This window comes from Gymnoscopelus braueri, assembly GCF_963280865.1.
Source record: "Gymnoscopelus braueri genome assembly, chromosome: 6".
Taxonomy (NCBI): domain Eukaryota; kingdom Metazoa; phylum Chordata; class Actinopteri; order Myctophiformes; family Myctophidae; genus Gymnoscopelus; species Gymnoscopelus braueri.
In genome coordinates this window covers 2,775,159-2,803,100 of record NC_137607.1, presented here as the reverse complement: position 1 = coordinate 2,803,100, position 27,942 = coordinate 2,775,159, and the positions used below count along the sequence as shown (strand labels likewise).

Below are 27,942 nucleotides of genomic sequence, written 5' to 3'. Positions count from 1 at the left end.
ATGCATCCAGCATGCAGGCTGACACACGCCTGCATGCATGCTCTCCTGAACCCCCCCCCCCCCCCCCCCCCCACACACACACACACACACACACACACACACACACACACACACACACACACAGAGAGAGAGTAATGTCAGGACACACTGAGGAGGAACTACGGTCCGTCTTCCACTGAAGGTACAGAGATATCAGCCCAACATGGATCCAGACAGAACTATGAGACGATACAGAGCCATCAAATACACCCTGTTCATCTTTTGCTATGTGTTCTGGGTAAAGTTTAACTTAATTTATCTTCTATATGTGTTCTGGGTAAAGTTTAACTTTATGTATCTTTTATGTGTTCTGGGTAAAGTTTAACTTTATGTATCTTTTATGTGTTCTGGGTAAAGTTTAACTTCATTTATCGTATATGTGTTCTGGGTAAAGTTTAACTTTAAGTTTAACTTTATTTAGTTATCTGATGTTATCACTCAATACTTTCTCACTGTGACCTTATACTGAACTGTAGATTTGCTCTCTTCATTTGTTGTTTATATTTTGATATGTTTCACCTATATACTGACAAGCCCAACATAGGGGCAAAATAGGGTTGGAAGTTGTTAAAATAACTTCTGGGTTGCATCATTTATGTTCTGAAGTGTTTGTATGTGTTTTGTAACCACAGAGGCCTCAGTCACATTCTATATTAATGTCAGAAACAATCAGTGTCAGACTGTCTGACAAGCTTTGACCGTCTGGTTTTGGAATGAGTTTGTATTCACGTTATAAGCATTAACATAGACGTGAACGTGTTGTTCAGCTGTAATATAAAGATTGCTTAAAGCGGCACTATGTATGTATTATTTTATGATTAAATGTAAATTTAATCCAGTCCAATCTGTATAGATTGGATATGTTAATACATTATAACTAATACAATCTGTATGGTAGAGTATGTTAATACAATATAACTTATACAATCTGTATGGTAGAGTATGTTAATACAATATAACTTATACAATCTGTATTGTAGAGTATGTTAATGCAATATAACTTATACAATCTGTATGGTAGAGTATGTTAATACAATATAACTTATACAATCTGTATGGTAGAGTATGTTAATGCAATATAACTTATACAATCTGTATAGAGTATGTTAATACAATATGACTTATACAATCTGTATAGAGTATGTTAATACAATATGACTTATACAATCTGTATAGAGTATGTTAATACAATATAACTTATACAATCTGTATAGAGTATGTTAATACAATATGACTTATACAATCTGTATAGAGTATGTTAATACAATATAACTTATACAATCTGTATAGAGTATGTTAATACAATATAACTTATACAATCTGTATGGTAGAGTATGTTAATAGAATATAACTTATATAATTGGGGTGGTTGTATTGTGTCTCCCTGCTCTTCTGTTGAGACATTTAGATGGTATCAACTGTCATGTCTCACCTAGACACAGGATCTGACACCAATTTTGAAGATTTTCAAGATCCAATGTATCCCCTGATCAAGCAGGCAGGCTCTATTAGCTAAAAAAAATACATACATATACAGAGAACAAATTACATGCCTGCAGGTATTAACATTATGATTATGATTATGATCATTACATAGTTGAGGAATTGAATAAATTACAGGCTATTAAAATAGAGGTGTGAAAGGACCTTGTAAAAAAATGTTAAATGTTAATGTTTGACTTTAATTCCAGGTAACCAGTGCTGTGCTCATCGCCGTGGGAACGTACGCCAAGGTTGCCAAGGAGAAAGGTCACTTATTATTCATCAACATTCATAAACTATAAACCTCACTATTACTATTGATTTGTGTGTATGAGAGAAAGAGAGAGAGAGAGAGAGAGAGAGAGAGAGAGAGAGAGACACACACACACACACACACACACACACACACACACACACACACACACACACACACACACACACACACACACACACACACACACACACACACACACACACACACACAGAGAGACAGACAGACAGACAGAGAAAACAAAACCAAACAGGAAGACTAACTTCCTTTGTGTGCTTCTTAAGATGTTAACCACAGAAGTGTGTGTGTGTGTGTGTGTGTGTGTGTGTGTGTGTGTGTGTGTGTGTGTGTGTGTGTGTGTGTGTGTGTGTGTGTGTGTGTGTGTGTGTAGACATAGTAGACACTCTTACAGTGGACCCCGCCCTGGTCGTCATGGCGGTGGGTTCCATCATGTTCTTGTTGACGTTCTTCGGATGCTGCGGAGCTCTGAGGAACATCAGCTGTCTGCTGAAGACGGTACGACACACACACACACACACACACACACACACACACACACACACACACACACACACACACACACACACACACACACACACACACACACACACACACACACACACACACACACACACACATTGGCTCTATGCACAGCAGCCATGTTGTAAGAAATTGGGCCTCTTCCTTACTTCCTTCACAGGTGTTACCAATGATACTAATGAAGGCTCTGTTCCATTTAGTGTAACACAGTGGTTCTAATGAAGGCTCTGTTCCATTTAGTGTAACACAGTGGTTCTAATGAAGGCTCTGTTCCATTTAGTGTAACACAGTGGTTCTAATGAAGGCTCTGTTCCATTTAGTGTAGCACAGTGGTTCTAATGAAGGCTCTGTTCCATTTAGTGTAACACAGTGGTTCTAATGAAGGCTCTGTTCCATTTAGTGTAGCACAGTGGTTCTAATGAAGGCTCTGTTCCATTTAGTGTAACACAGTGGTTCTAATTAAGGCTCTGTTCCATTTAGTGTAACACAGTGGTTCTAATGAAGGCTCTGTTCCATTTAGTGTAACACAGTGGTTCTAATGAAGGCTCTGTTCCATTTAGTGTAACACAGTGGTTCTAATGAAGGCTCTGTTCCATTTAGTGTAGCACAGTGGTTCTAATGAAGGCTCTGTTCCATTTAGTGTAACACAGTGGTTCTAATGAAGGCTCTGTTCCATTTAGTGTAGCACAGTGGTTCTAATGAAGGCTCTGTTCCATTTAGTGTAACACAGTGGTTCTAATTAAGGCTCTGTTCCATTTAGTGTAACACAGTGGTTCTAATGAAGGCTCTGTTCCATTTAGTGTAACACAGTGGTTCTAATGAAGGCTCTGTTCCATTTAGTGTAACACAGTGGTTCTAATGAAGGCTCTGTTCCATTTAGTGTAACACAGTGGTTCTAATGAAGGCTCTGTTCCATTTAGTGTAACACAGTGGTTCTAATGAAGGCTCTGTTCCATTTAGTGTAGCACAGTAGTTCTAATGAAGGCTCTGTTCCATTTAGTGTAGCACAGTGGTTCTCAGAAATGTTAAGGACCCTCAAGACTCTGAGAGGAGTTACAGACCTGTAAGGGTCCATTTGGTTCCATGTGTACACTCTCAGAGTTACACACCCGTTAAAGGTCCATTTGGAACCCGCTCAAGGACCCATGAGGGTCCCTGGACCACACTTTGAGACCCACTGGTGTAGCAGAGTGTTTCCAGTGAGTCAACACCCTGACTCTGACCAGAATGGAACAGAGCCTTCATTAGTATCATTGTAACAACCAGAATGGAACAGAGCCTTCATTAGTATCATCGGCATCACCTGTGAAGGAAGTAAGGAAGAGGCCCAATTTATTTACAAAATGGCTGCTGTGCATAGAGCCATGTGTGTGGTAACCAGTGGTGGAAACAGTACTCATATTTGTTTACTTAAGTAAGAGTATCAATACTGCAGTTTAGAAATATTCTGTTACAAGTAAAAGTCCGGTAATGAAAATGTACTTGAGTAAAAGTATATTGGCATCAAAGTATACTTAAAGTACCAAAAGTAAAAGTACTCATTGTGCAGAACGTCCCATTTCACAAGTTCAAAATGTATCAACATCTTTTGAAAATAGCAGATCTACAAGCTCACAATGCGTCGCATCGCAACGCATTGTGAGCTTGTACAGCTCACGGCTATTTTCAAATGACCGAAAGGTATACAGGGCTGAAGTGGTTAATGTATGTTTTGTAATAATAATCTAAATCTACAAAGTAACTAAAGCTGAAAGTCTCTGAGATCTAGTGGAGTAGAAGTAAAAGTATTGAAAATGGAAAATACTCCAGTAAAGTAAAATAATCCTCAAAAGTGTACTTAAGTACAGTACTTGAGTAAATGTACTTAGTTACTTTACACCACTGGTGGTAACATGTCACTGGTGGTAACATGTGGTGTGTGTTCAGTTTCTAGGCATCCTGGTCGTTATTCTACTGGTCCAGGTAGCAGCTGCAGTGTTGGGTTATCTGTTCACTGATAAGGTCAGTTCACCTGAACACTGGGTTATCTGTTCACTGATAAGGTCAGTTCACCTGAACACTGGGTTATCTGTTCACTGATAAGGTCAGTTCACCTGAACACTGTTACCTGTTCACTGATAAGGTCAGTTCACCTGAACACTGTTACCTGTTCACTGATAAGGTCAGTTCACCTGAACACTGTTACCTGTTCACTGATAAGGTCAGTTCACCTGAACACTGTTACCTGTTCACTGATAAGGTCAGTTCACCTGAACACTGTTACCTGTTCACTGATAAGGTCAGTTCACCTGAACACTGTTACCTGTTCACTGATAAGGTCAGTTCACCTGAACACTGCACACGTCAACATTGAATAGAATTAATACATTCATTTGCCCTGGTTTATATAAGATATTACACTTTCTGTAAAAGGTGTGTGTGTGCGTGTGCGTGTGTGCGTGCGTGCGTGCGTGCGTGCGTGCGTGCGTGTGTGTATGTGTGTGTGCGTGTGACATGCCAATATAAATTATGCACATGCCCATAGTTCTGTGCATGCCCTGAGTTATGTGCATACCCATAGAATTATGCGAATGCCCATAGAGTCATGCACCCACACATATGCAGAATATGGCGCCCACGGTGACATGCAGCCCCAGAATCCAACGTAGCGCCTAACTTTAGGTCTATAGATACTTGTCTGCCTTTGTGTCTAGAGATACTTGTCTACTTTTCTATGTCTACGGTCACTTGTCTCTGCACAAAAAGCATTAATTAAAGTTATTCTGACCGGCACTCCCTGTCGTTTCATGACCGGGACTTCCTGTCGTTTCATGACCGGCACTTCCTGTTGTCTCAGGTGATTGACAGGACAGAGAAGTTCATGAGGAAAGCCATCGTTCGTTACCGTGACGATATGGACCTGGAGAACGTCATCGACTTTGTCCAGAAAAAGGTCTGTCTGCCTGTCTGTCTGCCTGCCTGCCTGCCTGCCTGCCTGTCTGCCTGTCTGCCTGCCTCCTGCCTGCCTGCCTGCCTGCCTGCCTGCCTGTCTGTCTGTCTGTCTGTCTGTCTGCCTGTCTGTTGTCCAGGTGTTAAAGCATCACACCAGCTCATATTTCTTATGAACAGATCATCTTACACAGAGGAGCAGATTTACATATATTGAAATCAGCCATATAAAATAAGCCCTTGTGCCATGATAGGCCCGCAGGCGGAACTTAGTACATGTCTGTGTGGAGACTGGTCAGATATGTTATATTGATATGAATACATTGTGTGTGTGTCTGGTGTGTGTGTGTGTGTGTGTGTGTGTGTGTGTGTGTGTGTGTGTGTGTGTGTGTGTGTGTGTGTGTGTGTGTGTGTGTGTGTGTGTGTGTGTGTGTGTGTGTGTGTGTGTGTGTGTGTGATGCTGGGCTCAGTTCCAGTGTTGTGGGGTTCAGAGCTACAAGGACTGGTCAGAAAACGTCTACTTCCAGTGTTCAGATGACAACCCCAGTGTGGAGGCCTGTGGAGTTCCTTTCTCCTGCTGCTTGAAGACAGAGAACCAGGTGAGATGAGATCTGATCAGATCACAAAGTATTAGCGTTTTCTTCAGGCCAGGTTTATTTGTATTCTTGTCAGATCGTTCATGTGTGGGAGAAGCAGCTTTTTAGCAGCTTGCTGCCAGTCCATGGTTGGGGTGGCTTGGATCTTTGATGATTCCGCAGGCTTTGCTGACACAGCGTCCGTCCGATTCCAATCTGGATATGGCAAAAAAAACTGATTTAGGCTGAATTTGGCTGCCAGTCTGAACAGGGCCTAATTGACTATACTGTCCAGTGGTGTGGACTTGAGACTCGAGTCAAACATTTGATGACTTTAGACTTCATCAAATAAAAATACTTTACCTCGACTGGGACTCCAACACCAATGACTTGTGTCTTGACTTGAGCCCTCTCTCAACTAGAGACAAGTCTTCTCAAGTCACTTGATACGTTCCAACAAGCTTGGGACTTGTTTGGGACTCAAAACAAAAAGTGTAGGACTTGGGCTTTACTTGGGAACTTGTCTGTCTCTACTTGGTACTTGCCTCTCTCTACTTGGGACCTGACTGTCTCTACTTGGGACTTGCCTGTCTCTACTTGGTACTTGACTCGAGAGCAAAGACTTGATACTTACTTGTACTTGAAAAACGGTGACTTTGTCCCACCTCCTTGTCCTTGCAGACGGTGCTGAACACCATGTGTGGTTACGGGGTGCAGGAGGTGGAGCAGCGGGAAGCAGCGGCAGACATCCACACCGCAGGCTGTCTGAGCAGCATCCTCACCTGGGCTCGAACCAACGTACTGCTGGTCGGCGGGCTCACCGCTGGCCTACTGCTGCTGGAGGTACGCACGCGCACACACACACACACACACACACACACACACACACACACACACACACACACACACACACACACACACACACACACACACACACACACACACACACACACACACGCTACATATTGTGATCCTCGTTGTTAATAGACCTTGTGTTCCATCCTGTAGTGTTTGTAGTTTACTAATTAACCATTCAAACCAGGAAAGCGTCATTTTAGATTTTTAGCATTGGCTATTCAAAATTAGCAGATCTACAAGCTCACAGTGCGGAACATTTTTAAAAATCTCAGGTCTTAATGGGTTAAAGCTGCAAACCGGGAGTTCTTTTTTAATCTTATTTATGTCCAGGTGTGTATTATCTTATGATGTGTCTTATCTTATCTTTTACGTTCAGGTGTGTATTATCTTATGATGTGTCTTATCTTATCTTTTACGTTCAGGTGTGTATTATCTTATGATGTGTCTTATCTTATCTTTTATGTCCAGGTGTGTATTATCTTATGATGCGTCTTATCTTATCTTTTACGTTCAGGTGTGTATTATCTTATGATGTGTCTTATCTTATCTTTTACGTTCAGGTGTGTATTATCTTATGATGTGTCTTATCTTATCTTTCACGTTCAGGTGTGTATTATCTTATGATGTGTCTTATCTTATCTTTTACGTTCAGGTGTGTATTATCTTATGATGCGTCTTATCTTATCTTTCACGTTCAGGTGTGTATGATCTCGCTGGCTGCGGCTCAGGTCTCCAGGATCAAGAAGGTTGGCCTGCAGAAGAAGCTCAGCGAGGAGCACAGAGGAGCCTCCCGGAGCAGAGAGAGGAAAGACAGCTACTGGTACCCGGCTCATCCCTTTGACGATGAGTGACGCCTGACACAGCTATACCGCTACCTCCTGGTACCCAGAAGGATGAGGGACTTCTGGTGCTGTGTGGTACCAGGTGGCACCAGTTGGTACCAGGCGGTACCACCACCTCCTGGTACCTCCTGGAACTTCTGGCACTGTGTGGTACCAGTTGGTACTGTGTGGTACCAGTTGGTACCAGGAGGTACACTACATGATGTGATGTGATTCCTGTTCAAAGCTGCTGCCGAGCCAATCACAGAAAAGCTGCGTCCACACACACACACACACACACACACACGCGCGCCGAGTCGCCGGAAGTCCCATCCACTCCCATGATCAGGGTTGCCAGATCTGCTTATTATAATTTCCCCGCAATATTTTATTTGAAAATAGCCGATCTATAAGCTCACAACGCGATGCGACGCGTTGTGAGAATATCATGGGAGTGGATGGAACTTCCGGTGACTCGACACGTACATGTGTGTGCGTGTGCGTGTGCGTGTGTGTGTGTGACGCAGCCAATGCTGTGAGGAAATGAGGCGGGAACAGGAAACGGATAAAACGCTGAGAGCCTGGGACTGACTGCACCTTATGGACACAAAGACTGTTTGCCAACTTAGTATTAAAACCTGTTTCTACATAAATAAATACATGGATAAATGAATAAATAAATGGAATAAAAACTGAATTCAGAAGGAAGCGTATTCATTATCAGGACGGCAACAAATGTAGAAATGTACAGATTTAATATACAGTATTAGTTATTAGATATGGATGATAATGATTCATAGATAAGCCCTTAAGACTTTTGAGAGCGTTAATTGTGTTCATTAATTAACAATATTTAGCCACCCTCTAGTTCAGTGGTTCTCAAACTTAAATCTGTATTAATATTTTTTAATTAATATGTATTTGTCCTCGGACCCCCATCTGAAAATATGTTTGTGCCAGGGACCCCTATACAAGATTTTATCTGATCTGAAAATTCCAAATGTTTCATCCACTCACATCTACTGTACAAGCTCACAAAGCGTCACATTGCAACACATTGTCAGCTTGTAGATCGGGGAAGAAAGAGGTGGTTAAACTGATTTTCATGCTATATTAACTCGTTTAGCTGGGGACCCTCTGGAACCCCCTCAACAACCTCTGGGGGTCCCTGGGCCCCAATTTGAGAGCCACTGCTCTAGTTTTTTTTCCTTTCCTGAAATGATGGCTCTGGTTGCGGTTGCTACGGTGATCACTTTGGACTAAGGAGATGAGCAGACATGAGCTTCCTTGATTGGTCAACCCCTCCCATCGGCTTTGTGGATTGGCTAGCCTTGGATCCAAGACTAACATAGAATGAATTAATTTTTAGCGGTGCCAGCCACTCTACACTTGACCGTGTGTGTGGGTCTGTCCGTATATATTAACCCATTAAGACCTTCGACGCATCTGTGTCACTTTTAGCAGATCTACAAGCTCATAGCGCGGCACTCGGTGCCGCGCTATGAGCTTGTAGATCTGCTATTTTTGAAAAATCGTGAAAATATGTCCAAATCTTTGAATATATATTGTATTAAATGTAACATTTTTAACTCAAATCTTTGCATCTGGGCGGGCGTCCCTAGAACAAAATATTATGAGATGGGGGTCCGCGGCCAAATTCATATAATTTTGGGGGTCCTTGACATGAAAAAAAAAAGTTTGAGCACCACTGATATAGAAATATAGGTTTTTTCAGAATACTAGGATTCAGAAGACATTTTGCAGAATCGGCCTCAGGTTTTAAAGGGTTAAAGATGGCGGATTTGAAATCATTGAAAAATAGGCTTCATTCACGGTCTGTAGAGTCTGGGGGGGTGACTTTGTCCATCTCTTTTATACAGTCTATGGTTAGGGTTCCCCAATTACTTTTCCCCAACTGGGCCAAATTATGTCTCGGGTACCATGCAGAGGGCCAGGGGCATTGTGCCCGAAATCGTGCAAGCGCGCGCAATTTTTTACGTTTTTTATCCGTTTTTTTCCTCTAATTTAGCTAATTTGACACTGTGTTATTTTAGGCCTGGGATTCTTAAATCGTGTTGAGGGGTCACACAAGGAAAAAATGCACTTGAGAATCAACCATTTACTTAAAGAGCTGGTGCCATGTTTTTGCACTTTTTCTGTTTTTCATGTGTCTATGAGGTTGATAGAACTTCATTAAGCCCCCTGGTGGTGTTTTTATGGTGTTTTATGTCTTCTCTGACTATTTGGAGTTTCTTCCTGGAGGCTGAAACCTTGAGGGTCAAACGTGCCAATGGAAAAACAGCACTTTAATGACACAGTATAAATATACCCTCCCCCTCATTATCATAACACAACAGGTGTGGGCATGAGGAGGAGGAGGGACCAGGACAGGTGGGTGGTGCTAAGGTGGTGGAGGAGGTGCTAACATAGATATTGGCCTCTGCAGTTCGTTGGAGCGACCTGTTTGGTATGCTGGCCGCCATACGTGCTGTGATTGGCCAGTGCCCGTCCACCCCGGAAATGGGGGGAACGGGCACTGGCCAATCACAGCGCGTCTTTTCCAGGACTTGTCAGAATCTAGTTGTCCCGCCCCCACCTGCCTCTCATTGGCCTACTGAACGCCCCCTTCTGTGACGCACGCGGAAATTTCCAGCTGCCCCCCAGGAACAAAAGCTTCCTTGCCCAGGAAGCGGAAGCGCGCCCGCCGTGCCGACGCTTCAGAGCCAGAGGAGGCGTCTACCTTTATATGTCTATGGGTGCTAAGGTGAGAACCAGGTGTACTTAACGAACTGGAGGCGTGTCCACATAAAAACATAATTTTAACACTTTCTGTACACTTTTTTGAAAAAAAATCTTCCTCCTAGTTTAACCATAATACCTGATGATTATGTTTTAGGGGGGGAAAAATCACTGAAAATCACGGCACCCTGTCTTTAACATATTTGGTTTTTACAGTCTGCTTGAAAAGTAATACAGATTAACAGCAGCCAGTTGTATTGAAAATCTAAATAAGTCCAGAATCAACAATTTGCTTACAGATGTGTTTGTTAGTCTGCTTGAACAGTAATACAGATTTGATTTTTCTTTTTTTTATGACAGGAGTCGTGGCGGGCCGGACAGTTGCCTCTCGCGGGCCGCAAATGACCCGTGGGCCGCCTATTGGGGAACCCTGTTTGACATTGAACCATAGAATCTATGGTTCAATGTCAAAAACACATCGAAATCATTCATTACAATTATTTGTCAATTAATGACAGTCATGATCCCTGAGTCAAAGGGCTGGACTTAATGTTTATAGTGTTTTTAATTAATGGTACAAACAAGTTATTACAAACCAGTGGTTCTCAACCTGCGGGCCGGAGCCCCACTTGTGGGCCGTCAGGATATTACAAGTGGGCCCGTCAAATAATGAGCAAAACAAAGATGTGATGGATAATAACAGGAATATAAATGTATTTACCTTTTAAAAGATGTCATTGTATTTTAATTTTTGTAAACCTTGAAAAATATGTTTTCATTGCGATGCCGGTACATTCAAACTTAACCCATTAAGACCGGGAACGCGTCCGTGTCATTTTTTGATGTCTTTGGCTATTCAAAAACAGCAGATCTACAAGCTCATAGCGTGGCACTCGTTGCCGAGCTATGAGCTTGTAGATCTGCTATTTTTGAATAGCCAAAGAAATCAAAAAATGACACAGATGCGTTCCCGGTCTTACTGGGTTAAAGTATTTGGTTTTTAAGTCCAACGTCACGTCCAGGCACCAGCACCGTCCACTCTTCATTGTAAACAAACATGTCGGATCCCTAAATCTTTTTACAATAACCTCCTTTTTCACAAATGAACCATTGAGGGTTAATAAGGGTCTTAATGCTAATATCATAGACAGTAAAAAGTATGCTAATATATATATTTATTTATTATATATTAGTATCTATTATTATATATTGTTTAATATTTATGTGTGTGTGTGTGTATATATATATATATATATATATATATATATATATATATATATATATATATATATATATATATATATATAATATAATATAACCATTTCCTCTCCTCTTTGTCGTTGCCAGGAAAGCGGTAGAATGACACTTTAGTGGTTATTTTAGTCTCAGATCTGTTAAAACAGTGAGGGATACAGCAGAGAGAACTCGCTAATGCTCTGGACACAATATAAATAGATATAATAAATATAAACATGTACTATGACACAATGTAAATAGATATAATAAATATAAACATGTACTATGACACAATGTAAATAGATATAATAAATCATTTATACATGTGTACTATGACAATATACAAATTCAGTTCAATAAGGATTACAGTACTAAATGTGTTAGCTCCATTGAAGTCACTCTGACTCACATCATTTTAATAATATTATGAATAACAATGAAAATTAAAATGAATTAAAACTAGAAAAGTACGCTCTTCTGAGCGCAGGTCTCCGCCAGGCCGGGTTGCCCGTGCCCTAAGGCTCGCAAACTTTGGAAGTCGGTCAATCGGAATGGAATACGAACCATCTGACAGACAGATATGCATCTCGATCACGTTGTGTAACGAGTGGCATGAGTTTTGGGACAACGGGTGTAGGAGTTTGTTTCTTTTGTCATTTTGAAGAAAGTGTGACATGGAGGAAAATTTGTCGTACTTGAATAAAAGTACAAAAGTATTGGTATCAAAACGTAGTTAAAGTACCAAAAGTAGAAAGTACTCATTATGCAGAATGTCCCATTTCCCGTTTTCAAATGTATAAAAATCTTTAGAAAATAGCAGATCGTAACATTTTTGGATATTGGAAATACTCAAGTAAAGTACAACTACCTAAAAATTGTGCTTAATTACAGTATTGAGTAAATGTACTTAGTTACTTTACACCACTGATGCACGGACAGGAGCCTGGCGGAGACCATGAACAAACCAATGGTCTGTTGCCTTCGATCACATTCTTAAGTCACGTTAAAACCTATTAGTTTAGATTCTACCGTTTATCAGAAATTATTCATTGACTATAAATAGTGTATATATTTTTTGAATAAACAAAAGCAATTACCGTGTAGCTTAGTAGCTAACATGTACTAGAATGATAAGCAGCCACTGCAGAATTCATGATAATTAATTTAAAACTATATGTTGTACATAAACCACTGCTATTATATGTTTTTCATCTTTCATTTTGGATGTAAATGCCTGTAATTTAAAGGTGCTGTAAGTATATATATATATATATATATATATATAGCGTAATAAATGGTGGTTCTTGTGCTTGTCGTGTCGTGTCATTGCAGCGTCTCGCTCTCAGGTTTAGCTCCTCGCGGCTTTTTAAACAGCCTAGCTACGGCCGCGATGCTCAGGAAGTTGATGTTAAAGTGGGCGGGGTTGTAGTCGCGGAGGTTGGTGGCATGCTGGGGGCTCGTCCGGGACTCCTCCCCCTCCGGGGCGGGGTTGTGCTGGCGCGACGTGACGCGGTACTGGGCCTTTACGTTCCTCACCGGGTTGTGTTCCGCTCCCAGCTCCTCCGGACAGCGGAACACTTCCTTGACGACACGGCCAGACCGGGACAACCCCACGAAGCCGTTCCTGTGTGTCACCATGGCAACCAGAGGAGAGTATACGTACTGGACGTACAGAAGGTGACCTGGTGGGAGGTATACGGTATGAATTATTATTATTATTATTATATTGGAAGGAAGGCGCACCATCAGCACTAGCCATGGTTCACATGACACTCGTCTGTCACAAGCGTCATGGCGCAACTTGTTCCTGGTTTTTGAAATTTCTCCATTTACAACCCGTACATCTACATAAACGTTCAGATTTCAGATATAAAGTGCTTACCCCACGGCCAAGTTAAAACGCCCGGGTCTAAGTACCCGTATCTACCGTATTGTTCAATAAAAAAACATTTTAATCCGATCGGTGGCCATTTTCCCCAAATTTCCGTCATATGCTTTCAACTACGCACCCCTATAGGTAGGGAGGTGTATTGCACTCTGATACATTATAACTATGAGAAAATGGCCGCCGTTCGGATTAAAATGCTGACGTCACCCATTGGTTTCTACAGACCCGTTTGGAAGACACTTTTTCGGCAAATTCAAATCCACCATCTTGGAACTCGGACAACAAATGCTATTGGCTGGAAAGGCAGCGAGGCGGCGGGTCTTCAGTCAGTAGAGCCAGTAGAAGCCCTAGAAGCATTCCCTGCTTTGTCGTCAATTTTAAAAATGAATACACACCAATACACACAGCAAGTTTTAATTCCATCGGTCTCATTTATGGGCATGCCCATATATGGACATAGCGGTCCAATCGGCGGTTCTGGACAACTGCCTATCCGACTGACTCGGCGCCAGGCGTGGCACTCCCTCGGGTCGTCTGCGACGCCCGTGCGGAGTTTGAAGTCGATCGGTTCTCGAGAGACTTTATACGTACACGTATGTTCCAATATTCAATGCAAGAAATGTAATAAAAAACAAGACCAGGAGACCTGGTTCTGACCTTGGGTCTGGCAATAACATAACTGTAGAAACTTCCTCTGGCCACCAGGGTGTGCTAATGAGAATAACATACCTGTAGAAACAATCTCTGGCCACCAGGGTGTGCTAATGAGAGTAACATAACTGTAGAAACTACCTCTGGCCACCAGGGTTTGCTAATGAGAGTAACATACCTGTAGATACTACCTCTGGCCACCAGGGTGTGCTAATGAGAGTAACGTACCTGTAGAAACGGCCCAGACTTTGACCGTTCGGTCCTGGGATCCCGTGAAGACGAACTGGTCGTTCTCTGAAAAGGCTGCACAGACCACGCCCTCGAAGAAGAAACCCTGACAATACACAATGATCACATTATTATGATTATTATGATTATTGGTCACTCTCTGAGAAGGAGGTGAGCAAGCAGATCTGTTACATGTTTTTTGAAATCATGAATAATTGATTTTCTTTCTTTTTTTATTTTACATTCCTTGAAAAGTTTGGAAGATTCATTTTCTTCTACAATGACATGCCCAAAACGCCTGAGACACCAAGTTGGAAGTGGTTAAAAATAAATGAAATAATGTATTAATTAAAACAATTTATTACACAGCTTGGTTGAATGCTTGATTCTGATTGGTCAATCACTGAAGTCAGTGGTGTGTTATTTCTGGATAATGACCAATGAGCTCAAAAACAGACCTCTGTCTAATCAAAGACTCAGAACACCTGCTCATATCAACCTGTCTAATCAAAGACTCAGAACACCTGCTCATATCAACCTGTCTAATCAAAGACTCAGAACACCTGCTCATATCAACCTGTCTAATCAAAGACTCAGAACACCTACTCATATCAACCTGTCTAATCAATGACTCAGAGCACCTGCTCATATCAACCTGTCTAATCAAAGACTCAGAGCACCTGCTCATATCAACCTGTCTAATGAAAGACTCAGAACACCTGCTCATATCAACCTGTCTAATCAAAGACTCAGAACACCTGCTCATATCAACCTGTCTAATCAAAGACTCAGAACACCTGCTCATATCAACCTGTCTAATCAAAGACTCAGAGCACCTGCTCATATCAATGCGCTGCTTGATGTTATGCTGTATCCAACAGGGCAGCCATGTGAACAAACACACCATGTCATTTACAACTCAACGTTGCTCTCAAGAATATTTTTGAAAACATTTGAAGTGAGAAATAGACGATGCATGAGTAACCGAAAATGTATTCTATTTGATCAACACTTCCTTGTTTTCCGAGGCGACCGTGTTCCGCTGGGCGGACGGCCAGCATTAACTCATGGAAGAATACCAAAACGCTCGCCCCAAAACACAGTCGCCCCGGGACTGCTGGTCCGCGAAAAGAATGGGGCCGAGCGTGTTTTTGGGGCGGGTCTTCCGGTTACCTCATGGAATACTTTTATTGCTGTAAGCAAGGATATACTTTGTTTTGTTGTTACTTTTGGGTGAATTTATACATTTATTTATTAAGTAGCCGCGTAATAAGCGGGATAATTGCTGCTTATTCAGGGTGATTATGCACCTCTGCTCTGCGTCGGTGCATAATCATCCTGTCGGGGATAATGTTTCAATAATGACCAGCTACCCGGCAATTATCCCTTGCGTATTGATGTTATGAGATCACAGCTGACCTTGTATTCCATGGTGTGGTCCAAGGTCACGGGGGTCAACGACCACAGCCTCTGAACGGCATCTTCGGACCCGACCAGAGCGTGACCCCCCGAATGACCCAGGGCCACGCAGGTCACCTAACAAACACCAACACAACAAAACAAAACACGCAACAATTACAACACACTGACCCCACCAGAGCGTGACCGTCCCAATTACCCAGGGTCACGCAGGTCACCTAATACACGACACAACAAAACACACATCACAACACGACACAACGCAATCAGCGTTGCCAGATTCTGTGAGAGAAACAAGCAACCAGGTCTAGGAAAACAAGCCCAATAGAAGCGACTATGGGCCACATGAGCACTTTAAACATATACGTACATCAGCTATTTGAAAATATCTGATCTACAAGCACACAACGCGTCGCGATGCGACGCGTTGTGAGCTTGTAGATCAGATATTTTCAAAACAAATCTTGGGGGGAAATTATAATAAGCAGATCTGGCAACGCTGAACGCGATAGATATCATGTCAATATGAACTAGAATATGTACTGTACATGTTATGATGTCTGTCTGTCTGTCTGTCTGTCTGTCTGTCTGTCTGTCTGTCACCTTGCTACAGTGAGCATGCATAGAGGAGGTAGAGTCATGGTTAAAGTCCATCATGGTGACGTCTCCGCTGGTCGTCCCGTAGATCAGCCTGCGGTCGGCCATCAGAGCCATGCAGGACAGAGGAGCCTGTGTGAAGACATGTACCAAGTATTACATACTCATACTCGGTCGTGGTAAAAGTACTCACATGTTATTTACTTAAGTAATAATAATCAAAATCTACAAAGTAACTAGTAACTAAAGTTTTCAAATAATTATAGTGGAGTAAAAGTACTATATTTGCCTCTGAGTGGAGTGGAAGTAAAAGTATTGAAAATTGGAAATACTCCAGTAAAGTAAAAATCACACCCTGTGTGAAGTGGGCGGTGTCTTGCTAGCTAATCACAATACTGAATGGAGTCAACCAATCATGTACAAAAGATAAATACATTTATTGAAACACTCTTTATGATGGACGAAACCATAACTTGAAAAAAACCAATTTTTGGTTTTTTTTGAAAAAAACCAATTTTTGGTTTTTTTCAAGTTATGGTTTCTTATATAGGGCTATGCACATGTGTCATGTGACACTGGCCAATCACAGTCCTGAATAGATTGGATACTGGCCAATCACAGCGCAGGATAATTGTACAAATTTCCTGGGCCCAGATCACAGCGCAGGAAAATGTACATTTTTCCAAATCTCACTTATAGGGGCGGTTTCACCGCCCAAAAATACCTCAACATTTGACTTGAGTAAATGTACTGAGTTACTTTATACCACTGTTCAAACTCATACATATTCCACACGTGGGGCGAGAGGAGGAATGAGTAAGAGGGCTGTATTTTACAGCTCAACTGGCCTCATGGAATGATTTTCCAGGCGATATTTGTAACATCAAAGGAAAGGCTTGTTTTAACCCATTAAAACCGGGAAAGCACTGGTCATTTTAGATTTTTGTGGCGATTCAAAAATAGCAGATCTACAAGCTCATAGCGCGGCAACGAGTGCCGCGCTATGAGCTTGTAGATCTGCTATTTTTTTCAAATCGTGAAAATCTGTGAAAATCTTTGAATATACATACGTTTTTTAAAGCGAACATTTATAACTCAAATCTTTGCTTTTTTTCTCTCCAAAGCCCACACCGCCAATGACGTGTGCTCGGTGTTTTACACTAGATGGCGCTCTTCTCCAACCTATGAGTCACCGTTTGACTCCCAGTGAAGCTGTGAAGCCGTGATCGCAAAAACACAGGCACGGTTCACGACCTTGTTATTCGGAATAAAACGTCATTGGATTGGATTGGGAACGTCAAGATATTTCTTTTTGATTCCCCGTACGACACCGGCAAATACTCGTGGACCGATATACGGGTCGAAATGTTTTAGAAATGGACGATTTTCTTGAATTCTAAACACGTAGATCTACAAGCCCACTGCTTATAACTCTAACGGAGGCCGCAAAAAAAGCCTGGCCCAAGATAAAAGCACCTTTTTTTTTGTCATAACTCCACGAGCGAGGGCGCTACAGAGCCCATCAACGTGTCAAACTGCTCAGTGCACGTTCCCGTCCACGCCCATGCACACCCGCGCCCAACAGTCAGATCTACAAGCTCAGAGGGGGAAAAGGCCGACAATACAGCGTGAAAGAAAAAGAAAAAAGGACGCTTCCAGGATGTTTTGGCCATTTTCTCTCAAACCAACCATTGGTCAGAAATGGGGCTTACACCGTTGGGTGCGCGTCATTGAGACCTATCATACCTTCATTATATTATTATTTTAATATAGGCCAACACCAACAGTGGTGGAAAAAGTACTCAAATGTTTTACTTAAGTACACTTTTGAGGATTTTTTACTTTACTGGAGTACTTCCTATTTTCAATACTTTTACTTCTACTCCATTACATATCAGAGGCAAATATTGTACTTTTACTCCATTACAATTATTTGACAGCTTTAGTTACTAGCTACTTATTATTTTTTGTAATTACTATTACAAAACATGCATGAACCACTTCAGCCCTATATACATTTCGGCCATTTGAAAATAGCAGATCTACATTGGACACATTGTGAGCTTGTAGATTTGCTATTTTCAAATGATTTTTATACATGTTGAACTTGTAAAATGGGACATTCTGCATCATGTCCTGAGCACTTTTACTTTTGGTACTTTAAGTATATTTTGATGCTAATACTTTTGTACTTTTACTCATTCAGTGCCAATGAAATAAAAAAACCAATTGCGAACTGTGTCAGCAATTTTTCAAATTTTCTTATACCTTTTTCAAGTAGACACAGAATATTTATCTCCAGTATAATGGATCCCCTGATGGGTGCTAATCACTGAGGGTTTCACTGTGTGGTTTCACAAATGTCAACGAGGTCATTGGACCTTGTTGACATTAATTGTCTGCCTTTTGAAAATAACATAATAACATTGAAAAATACATAGTAAAAAAAAAGTGCTCAGGAGCCGAGATAAAGCCCTTTTCAGTAATAAGTTAAACAAGAAGTGAATGGAGCAGCAAATCTTCAAATGATGATATCTTGGGTTCTGAACGTTTTTTTCCCCCCAAAAACACGCCATTGGCACCCAGCGCCATTGCGGTAAAACAAGTGAAACGCGTCAATGGCACTCAATGAACACATTGGGTGCCAAAACCGGGATTTCCCGGTTAAAGTGACACGGAGTGCCAAAACCGCGATTCTCCGTGAAGTAAATCTTTTTGTTTTCTTCGTTTTTTTTCCACAAGGGGGGGGGGGGCTAGCGCAGCTCTGGAATCACCCACGGTGACTCTGAGAAGGAAGGGACAGATGGATCACCGTGCCAAAAAAACTGGCTCCCATCCGCTCCCATTCTATTCCTTGCAAAAAAAAAGACTCCATATTTCCTTCACTTTCTTACAGTGGGGAAAAACGAGTCCCGTTCGATCCCAGATCACTCCGCCCCGGTGACTTGTGTGAGAGATGTTATTGTTCCAGGCGTTAGCCAGGACCATCCACCATCGTGCACGCATATATTGTTTACAATCGGGTGCTCGTCGTGGAGTCTACAGCTGTAAACAGCGTAACGTTACAAACGGTGAGATCTCTGGCACTCAACGTCACTTTAAAAAAAATTACTTTGGCACCCAATGTGTTAAGTACAGTACTTGAGTAAATGTACTTAGTTACTTTACACCACTGCTAATACTACTACTAAAACTAGTACTACTAACTACTAACTACTACTAGTTGGTGACCTTGGTACCTGCAGGAGGGACAGAGACATCCTGGCCAGGGGTCCGTCCACGGTGGGGAAGCGGTCCCGGATGGCCACCTCAAACAGACACACGGCGTCCTCGTATCCCACGGCCAGACGCTTCTCCTTGGGGCCCATGGACAGGCAGTGCACCCTGGGAAGGCTCTCTGGAGGCGGGATGCACAGGGTCTCCTGGGGAAGGTCTAAGGGGCAGAAATGTTTAGTAATCATTTTCCGCAGACAGCAATTATGTGATAAGATACAGTATGCCACGCTACAAATTATGTGATAAGATACAGTATGCCACGCTACAAATTATGTGATAAGATACAGTATGCCACGCTACAAATTATGTGATAAAATACAGTATGCCACGCTACAAATTATATGATATAATACAGTATGCCATGCTACAAATTACATGATATAATACAGTATGCCACGCTACAAATTATATGATCAAATACAGTATGCCACGCTACAAATTACATGATATAATACAGTATGCCACGCTACAAATTACATGATATAATACAGTATGCCACGCTACAAATCATATGATCAAATACAGTATGCCACGCTACAAATTACATGATATAATACAGTATGCCACGCTACAAATTACATGATATAATACAGTATGCCACGCTACAAATTACATGATATAATACAGTATGCCACGCTACAAATTACATGATATAATACAGTATGCCACGCTACAAATTATATGATCAAATACAGTATGCCACGCTACAAATTATATGATAAGATACAGTATGCCACGCTACAAATTATATGATAAGATACAGTATGCCACGCTACAAATTACATGATATAATACAGTATGCCACGCTACAAATTACATGATCAAATACAGTATGCCATGCTACAAATTATATGATCAAATACAGTATGCCACACTAGTGTAATTAATTGATCGGGGGAAAAAAACAGTCCCAGCTCTAATTGATAATAATAGAGGTTATTTATATTAATAGTAATACAGGTTTATTTACTCAGAGGGTAGATCAGGACGGTTCCAGTCTTCAGTCCACAGAACAGCAGACGTTTGTTTTGGGCCAGCTCCACACAGCACACATCTGCTGACGTAGCTTTACCCTCACTCACACCACCTGTCAATAAGTCAATCAGTCAATCAATCAAAGACGTCAGCTCGTCATCTTTTTGGAGATGGACTGTTAACATAATAGCCTATGTGTACAGTAATGTTCTATGTTTCTATTTTATCTCTAACTCGTATGCGTGCGCACGCACACGCACACCTAATACAGTAAGTTTAATATTTTATATATATACACCAGGGAAAGTCAATGTATTCAATGATGACATTGCTATTTCTCTTACACGGATCCAGTGTTTTATTCTTTTTTTCTTTTCTTTTTTACAATACTGTACTTTCTCTTATCCTCTTTTCAATGCAGTAGCAAATGACTGAAAACATTATTTTTATCAACTCTCTTACAAATATCCTGTATTTTCATTTATTTTTTTACACACACTCTGCTATTTGCATCGCGATAAAGTTTGTATTAAATTGATTTAAATTGTCGTTTGAATCGATTTTAATCGATTTACGATAAATCGTTACATGCCCAATATATATATATGTGTATATATATATATATATATATATATATATATATATATATACATATACATATACATATATACACATGCATACATGCATACATATATACATACATACTGTACGTACATACACACACACACATATATATATCGTCTCCTCTTACCTGTGGTACAGTTGTAAGTCCTGACCTCCTTGGGACCCTCAGAGGTCACGTAGTGCACCGTGTCCCCGTCCTTGGCCAGCGCCACGAGGGGCAGGCCCGAGGGCGCGTGGGCGGCGGGCTTGTGCTGGGAATCGTACTTGAGAGTCCAGAGCTTGACGCAGTCGGCCTCGGCGGAGGCGGACGCCACGCAGCCGTCGCTCCACATGGCCAGGCAGCTGACCGCCGCGTCCATCCCACACAGGCTGTCCAGCAACGCGCCTGTAGTGACCGACCACACCTTGACCACAACAACACACAGGTGTCAGACGTTTAGTCCAGTGGTTTCTCAAATGATTACCATTTGAAGATCCGGATCCGCGGATCCAGTCCGGGTTTTCTTCTCAGTCGAAATAGTAAAATCAACAGGAAGTTAACATCTTTATTAAACGATGGGTTTGGTGATGTTCTATAATATAGAACTGATTCAGAGCTGATTCAGACCATATTATTGTCTGAATCAGCTTTGTTTGTGTTCGTTTATGTGCTAAAAGAGTGACTTTGAGAGCTGTTTTACCGTACAATGTAAGTCAATGGGGAGCATATTTTGAATGATTAATTTCTTATAAATGGAGCAATTATTATTTTTTATTTCTTGCCCACCTTTGAGGTTACATCATGGCAAGGTAACTGCACAACCCAAACCTCTGCCAGAGTGGTCTTGCCCTTTAAGAAGTGCTGGAAATGATTACTTTGTGTGTGTGTGTGTGTGTGTGTGTGTGTGTGTGTGTGTGTGTGTGTGTGTGTGTGTGTGTGTGTGTGTGTGTGTGTGTGTGTGGTTCTGACCCGGATCAGCTGGTCCAGGGCTCCAGACGCCAGTGTTCTGCCATCAGAGGACACACACGCACACAGAACCCTCTCCTCGTGCTGCAGAGACAGAAACGGATCCACTGGAACTGGATCCGCCTCAATGTTGAACACACTGAGAGTCCTGTTACTGCCTGGATGACATGAATGAATGAATGAATGAATGTGTGTATGAATGAATGAATGCATGAATGCATGCATGCATGAATGAATGAATTGATGAATGAACGAACAAATGTATGTATATTACAGGTTGTACTTTAACAAACTCCCCCAAGGCGGATTGTCGGATCCGCCTCAAATTCGCTCAGCATACACAAAAGACCTTAACGATGAAAAGTTGTCAAAAGCTTGAGTTTTCGTAAAACTTTAAACAGCCATAACTCCAGTTCCCAGCATGGTAAACTTCCAAAACTTGCTAGGTGCACTTAGACGGCCAATAGGGACAGGCTGCAATTGCTTAAAACCCGCCCCCTCTGTGTTCCTATTAGCTGGGCTTTAAACAGCCATAACTCCAGTTCCCAGCATGCTAAACTTACGAAACTTCCTATGTGCACTTAGAAGGCCAATAGGGACAGGCTGTACCCGCTTAAGTTATGTAGCCTAACTTTTCAGCTGATTGCCATCCAGGCTTGTATCGTGGAGCTGCGAGGGCCCGCATCGCTGCTTGCAGCTTTAATTATCCTTGAAGTTGTTAATCACCCATAATAACACATACCACAATAATACATTATATCATAATAATAATAACTCTAACAACGCACCTGCTAACAGAAGTTTCTCATCTTCAGTCACTGTGAGAAGAGATGGAATCACTGGAAACTCACTGACTGACTGCCTGCCTGTTCTGTACACCTGTAATACACACACACACACACACACACACACACACACACACACACACACACACACACACACACACACACACACACACACACACACACACACACACACACACACACACACACACACACACACACACACACACACACACACACACACACACACACAGGTTATACTGGTAATTCGGGTTAGCTCCCAATACAACAGTAACAGGCTGTGGTTGTACCGGTCTCTACCTGACAGAGGAGTCCTTCCTTAGCGATGATCATCACGCGGCCTCGTCTGGACAGAGTAGCGACCGCCGCCACGGTCAGCGCTCGCTGGCAGTCGTCCTGCTGAGCCTCTGGTCGCTGGGTTTCACTTCCTGGATGTGAGGTTTGGACACACCCATCACTTCCTGGATGCGAGGTTTGGACACACCCATCACTTCCTGGATGTGAGGTTTGGACACACCCATCACTTCCTGGATGTGAGGTTTGGACACACCCATCACTTCCTGGATGTGAGGTTTGGACACGCCCATCTTCCGTCAGAGTGACCAGCATGTCGTCCAGAACGGCCAGAACCTGGCCCCGCCCACCCTGAGGGACGGACAGAACCTGCTGGCCAGTGGACACCAACCACGCTCGGACCTGCACACACACACACACACACACACGCACACACACGCACACACGAAATATTTATTTATGTCCACATAAATAGAAGCACAAGAATGCCTTGTACAAAGGACATAAACACTGCCAGTGCAGTCAGATAATGAGAAACAAAACAGCCAGGCAGTCTGTATGACTGCAATGGCACACATTTGAAATATTTATTCATGTCCACATTATAAGAAGTACAGGATGTACAAAGGACATAAACACTGCCAGTGCAGTCAGATGAAGGGAAAACAGTTAGTTACAAAGCGCATGTAAAGCAGAGCAACATTACATACAAAACAAAAGATGGCATACTTGTCAAACACAGCGGACAACAATCATGGGTAAAGGAAGCAACGCCTCCTCCAAATTGAGCGGCTTCCTATAATAGCTGATATTGAGCAGTACCTTGCTAATTGTTTAGCCCTCCTTTTGGAGAGGCCGGCCATTTGCAGGCCCCTTACAACCAACTTGTGCACGTGCCCTAGACTACCAAAGATAAAAACCAAAAGTTTACATCTGTAGCCTAGCTGAGAGATGGTCTGCTCTAGCTGATGATATTTTAGCACTTTGGTTAGGAAGGCTTCCTCTAAGCTGTAATCAAAAGTACAGCCGACCTCGAGAATGAACACCTCCCTATGGTTTTCATTAACAACAATGACATCAGGGGTGTTAGCTGAAATGTTAGAGAACACAGAATCATCGTTACACAGGTTAAACATGTTCGGCTTCACAGTAGAATGCTTTTACAGCATGATGGAGGACCTGAAAATCGAAGTGATATCTTTAGATATCAAATCCACTATTCTGTCGTGCCTACTTATGTAGAGTCCCCTGTATACATGGCACCCATTTAAGATGTGGGACATGGTTTCAGCTATTTGTTCATGACCATGATGTATACAGTGAGGAGCATGTTTGTCTGGAAACCAGATGGAGAGGTTAAGTTTAGATGGTAAAACCTGCAACCTCGCTTTCAGAGTAAAGATAATAATGCAATGGTCTAAAGCAACATTTTTTAGCACAGAGTGCGAGACAGAATGGTCCACAGCGGGGAGACATGCAGTCTTCCCTTGCAACCTCAGTTCAGTCCAATGCTGCCGCTGCCTTTGCTGTTGTGCCCATAATAGGCGACCTCGGGCATTAGTCAGTGGGAGTTGGTGTTCTGTTCCACACACAGTCATAGATGCTCTGACAGAGATACTGGGGTCAGATATAAAGTCCTCCGAGACAGCCATCGCCTCTGAGTTAGACCCTACCCACTTCTAGGTAACATCAGCCCAGCAGCACAGATCGTTTAAGTCCGGCCAGTCTGACCACACACCGAAGCCGGGAGAGCGACTGTCTAGCTTTCCACTAGGTTTCCTCCTGAAGCCTAGGAAGCAAGGATCCGAGCCACATGCCAGGGGGACCTTACGTCGTTTTAGGTCCAGAAATAGAGATGAACGTGCAAGCTCTCTCACATACTGGTCATCTTTGTTCAGCATATTTAACAAGTGGGAGAGCCTCGTAGCAATATATGTCCATTCAAAATTGGGAACACCCAAACCACCCTCACGTTTACTGTGAAATATAATGTCACGTGTTGTGTGTGTGTTAGTCTGCCCCAACGCTCCTGATTTCGTGTATAGAGGGGCGGGTGTATAGAGCCGGCGAGAGACTGCGCCTGATCCCATTGGTTCACCGATCTGTCCGTCAACCCCCGCCCCGTTAACACAACATTACGAGCGACGCCCACTGCACTCTGGTTGGTTGGGAAGTGAAACACTTCCTCATACCGAGTACACCGACGGGCTGGGCCAGGCTTTTATTTTTTAGCAAAACTAAACAATAAAAGCCTGGAGATCGAGGCTATGTGTGTGTTAAGACCAGTCCATTGTCTCACTAAGTGCACAGTTTTGTCAGTCAAATCACGTAGTGATTTTCGTGGAACATGTACATTGGAGAAAAGATGTTGTACCTTGGCCAATGCTATTATTCTGACTGCCTCCAGTTTCATGATTAGAGGCAGAGGCGATGTGTGGATTAAGTCGAGTCTGCTGGAGTACTCAGCAATGATTACCTTGACCTGATCGCCCCACTCGCCTGCCACATTAAACTCGCCTGCCCCCCCCCCCCCCCCAACCCCATCGTGTGTGGGGCATGCTGGGAGTAGGTGGTGTGAACACGGAGGTGAAGCACCGGTGACACGCTAATGTTGTTTTTATAACAACTTAAACACACCCGTCGTAACTACCATCGTTAATGTAGTGATGTGCACGATGATGTTGTGGAAAACAGCTAGGACACACACACACACACACACACACACACACACACACACACACACACACACACACACACACACACACACACACACACACACACACACACACACACACACACACACACACACACACACACACACACACACACACACACCGTCAAAGGATTCAAGGGTGTCGAGGGTACCCGGGACGGCAGACACTGATTTTGGGGGGGGGGGGGGGTTCGGGGGATTCTGTCCGACGTAACTTGAACGCCGCTGAGTCAGCTCGCTCCTCGGTGCCTCTCGTTGCTCAAATCCATTTCAGACGGCCTGCCTCCCTGCTTCTGGTGGCTGATACTGTCCTTCTAATGATGGAAGTTATGATTTCGTCGACTGAAACTATGACGAAAAATGTTGGTCGACTACCTTTTTTCACTGACGAAAACAAAATAAAAACAAAATATAAACTAAGCGACGACGACTAGAACTAAGACTAAATATCTTGACAATTTCGTCGGGAAATAAGAACTAGACTAAAAAGTCATTTTATGTTTGGTTGCGCTCGGGTGTTGCGCAGATCTACAAGCTCAAAAATCGAATAGCAGATCTACAAGCTCAAAAATCTAATAGCAGATCTACAAGCTCAAAAATCTAATAGCAGATCTACACGCGTCGCGCTGCGACGCGTTGTGAGCTTGTAGATCTGCTATTTTCATCATGCAACCAAGTCTAAAATCCGCCATTAAGACGCCATCAAGGCACCGGCAAAATATATTTTAGTCACTAAATCAACTGTGGATTTAGTGACTAAAATCTTATGATATTTAGTCGACTAAAACTAGACAAAAACTAAAACATTTCAGAATGACTAAAATATGACTAAAACTAAATGGAATTTTATTCAAAAGACTATGACTAAAACTACATCAAAATTTGCTGTCAAAATCAACACTGGACTTTCAATGCATGTTTTTTTCAATAACTTTTTTTCATTTATATTATTTCATTTACACTTTCACACTTTTTTGAGTGACGCTTTTCTAAAACAAAGTAACTTTCATCGGTTAATCAGACTTATCGATTAGATGGATTATTTAAAAAACATATTAGAACATGTATATTAAAACGTGCTTCTGGGTTGAATAGTATAATCGTACCTGATCTCCTGAGTAAACGAAGGCCACGCCCCTCCGCTCAGACAGGTACAGGTGTACGGAGGAAGGGGCGGGGTCCAGTGGCCCCGCCTCCTGGATGCAGTACACCTGCCTGCCAGTCAACAGGCTCCACCTTCTCAGAGAGCCGTCTGCAGCCAATGAGAGGCAGTGGGAAGCCCTGTCAATCAGCCTGACGGACAGGACGGCTCCTGTAGACCACAGATGTTTAAATAAATAAATAAATATGTCAGACATTTAAAAAAGATCAAACTTGAATGATCTCTGGGGTTCAATTCTAACTAATGTGCAGTGGTGGAAAAAAGTACTCAGATTCTTTACTTAAGTAAAAGTATCAATACTGCAATATAGAAATACTCGGTCACAAGTAAAAGTCCATCATTCTAAATTTACTTGATTAAAAGTACAAAAGCATTGGCATCAAAATGTACTTAAAGTACCAAAAGTAAAATTACTAAAATGTTTGAAAATAGCCGATCTACATGCTCACAACGAGCTTGTAGATCTGCTATTTTCAAATAGCCTAGGTATAAAATAAGGCTAAAGTTGATAATGTATGTTTCACAATGTATATCTGCAACCACCGCTAATATGTAGAGACAAGCAGTAATGACAAGGACACATTTTTAAGTAACTAAATACATAATTAATTCATTTATGTTATTAATAAAATAAGTGTTAAAAAGCTCGATATGGTCATTTGTTCAGTAACAGGAGTCTCCCTGTCTCTCCAGCTCTTTACTAAACATACATTACATTTTCAGGTCAGGATACCCATTTCATCCAATCAGGAGAGAGAACTCATACAGGGAATAGGATAAACAAGTGACATTGTAAGTGACGACACAAACAATGTGGCATTGTAACACAAGCTGATAACTATAGGATTCTCTCTCCTGATTGGTCTGTAACACAAGC

The 27,942-nt window shown here is 42.2% G+C and overlaps 2 protein-coding genes across 4 annotated transcripts in view; one reads left to right on the top strand and one right to left on the bottom strand.

The window, feature by feature from the left end:
- The first annotated feature begins 141 nt into the window (after window positions 1-141).
- LOC308087401 (tetraspanin-33) lies at window positions 142-7,814 on the top strand. 3 transcript variants are annotated; one of them, XR_013933329.1, is made up of 9 exons: window positions 142-277; window positions 1,731-1,788; window positions 2,184-2,308; window positions 4,259-4,333; window positions 5,169-5,264; window positions 5,731-5,859; window positions 6,517-6,678; window positions 7,392-7,617; window positions 7,693-7,814. XR_013933329.1 is itself a non-coding variant. In XM_080431208.1 (8 exons), the coding sequence occupies exons 1-8, from the start codon at window positions 203-205 to the stop codon at window positions 7,542-7,544; spliced, it is 873 nt and encodes a 290-aa protein (XP_080287334.1). In that variant the 5' UTR covers window positions 142-202; the 3' UTR covers window positions 7,545-7,710. The 3 variants fall into 3 exon arrangements, 1 of the variants encoding a protein (XP_080287334.1); XR_013933330.1 differs by having other exon boundaries at window positions 7,392-7,607; window positions 7,638-7,710; XM_080431208.1 differs by having other exon boundaries at window positions 7,392-7,710.
- Window positions 7,815-12,808: 4,994 nt separating this feature from the next.
- Window positions 12,809-27,942, bottom strand: part of nwd1 (NACHT and WD repeat domain containing 1) — a 90,737-nt gene continuing 75,603 nt past the window's right edge. The window contains 11 exon segments of the mRNA XM_080429919.1: window positions 12,809-13,171; window positions 14,257-14,362; window positions 15,676-15,792; window positions 16,279-16,404; window positions 19,512-19,705; window positions 20,519-20,635; window positions 21,275-21,551; window positions 22,097-22,251; window positions 22,882-22,972; window positions 23,197-23,592; window positions 27,010-27,215. Of these exon segments, the coding sequence (XP_080286045.1) occupies window positions 12,813-13,171; window positions 14,257-14,362; window positions 15,676-15,792; window positions 16,279-16,404; window positions 19,512-19,705; window positions 20,519-20,635; window positions 21,275-21,551; window positions 22,097-22,251; window positions 22,882-22,972; window positions 23,197-23,592; window positions 27,010-27,215 (2,144 nt within the window). The 3' untranslated portion in view covers window positions 12,809-12,812.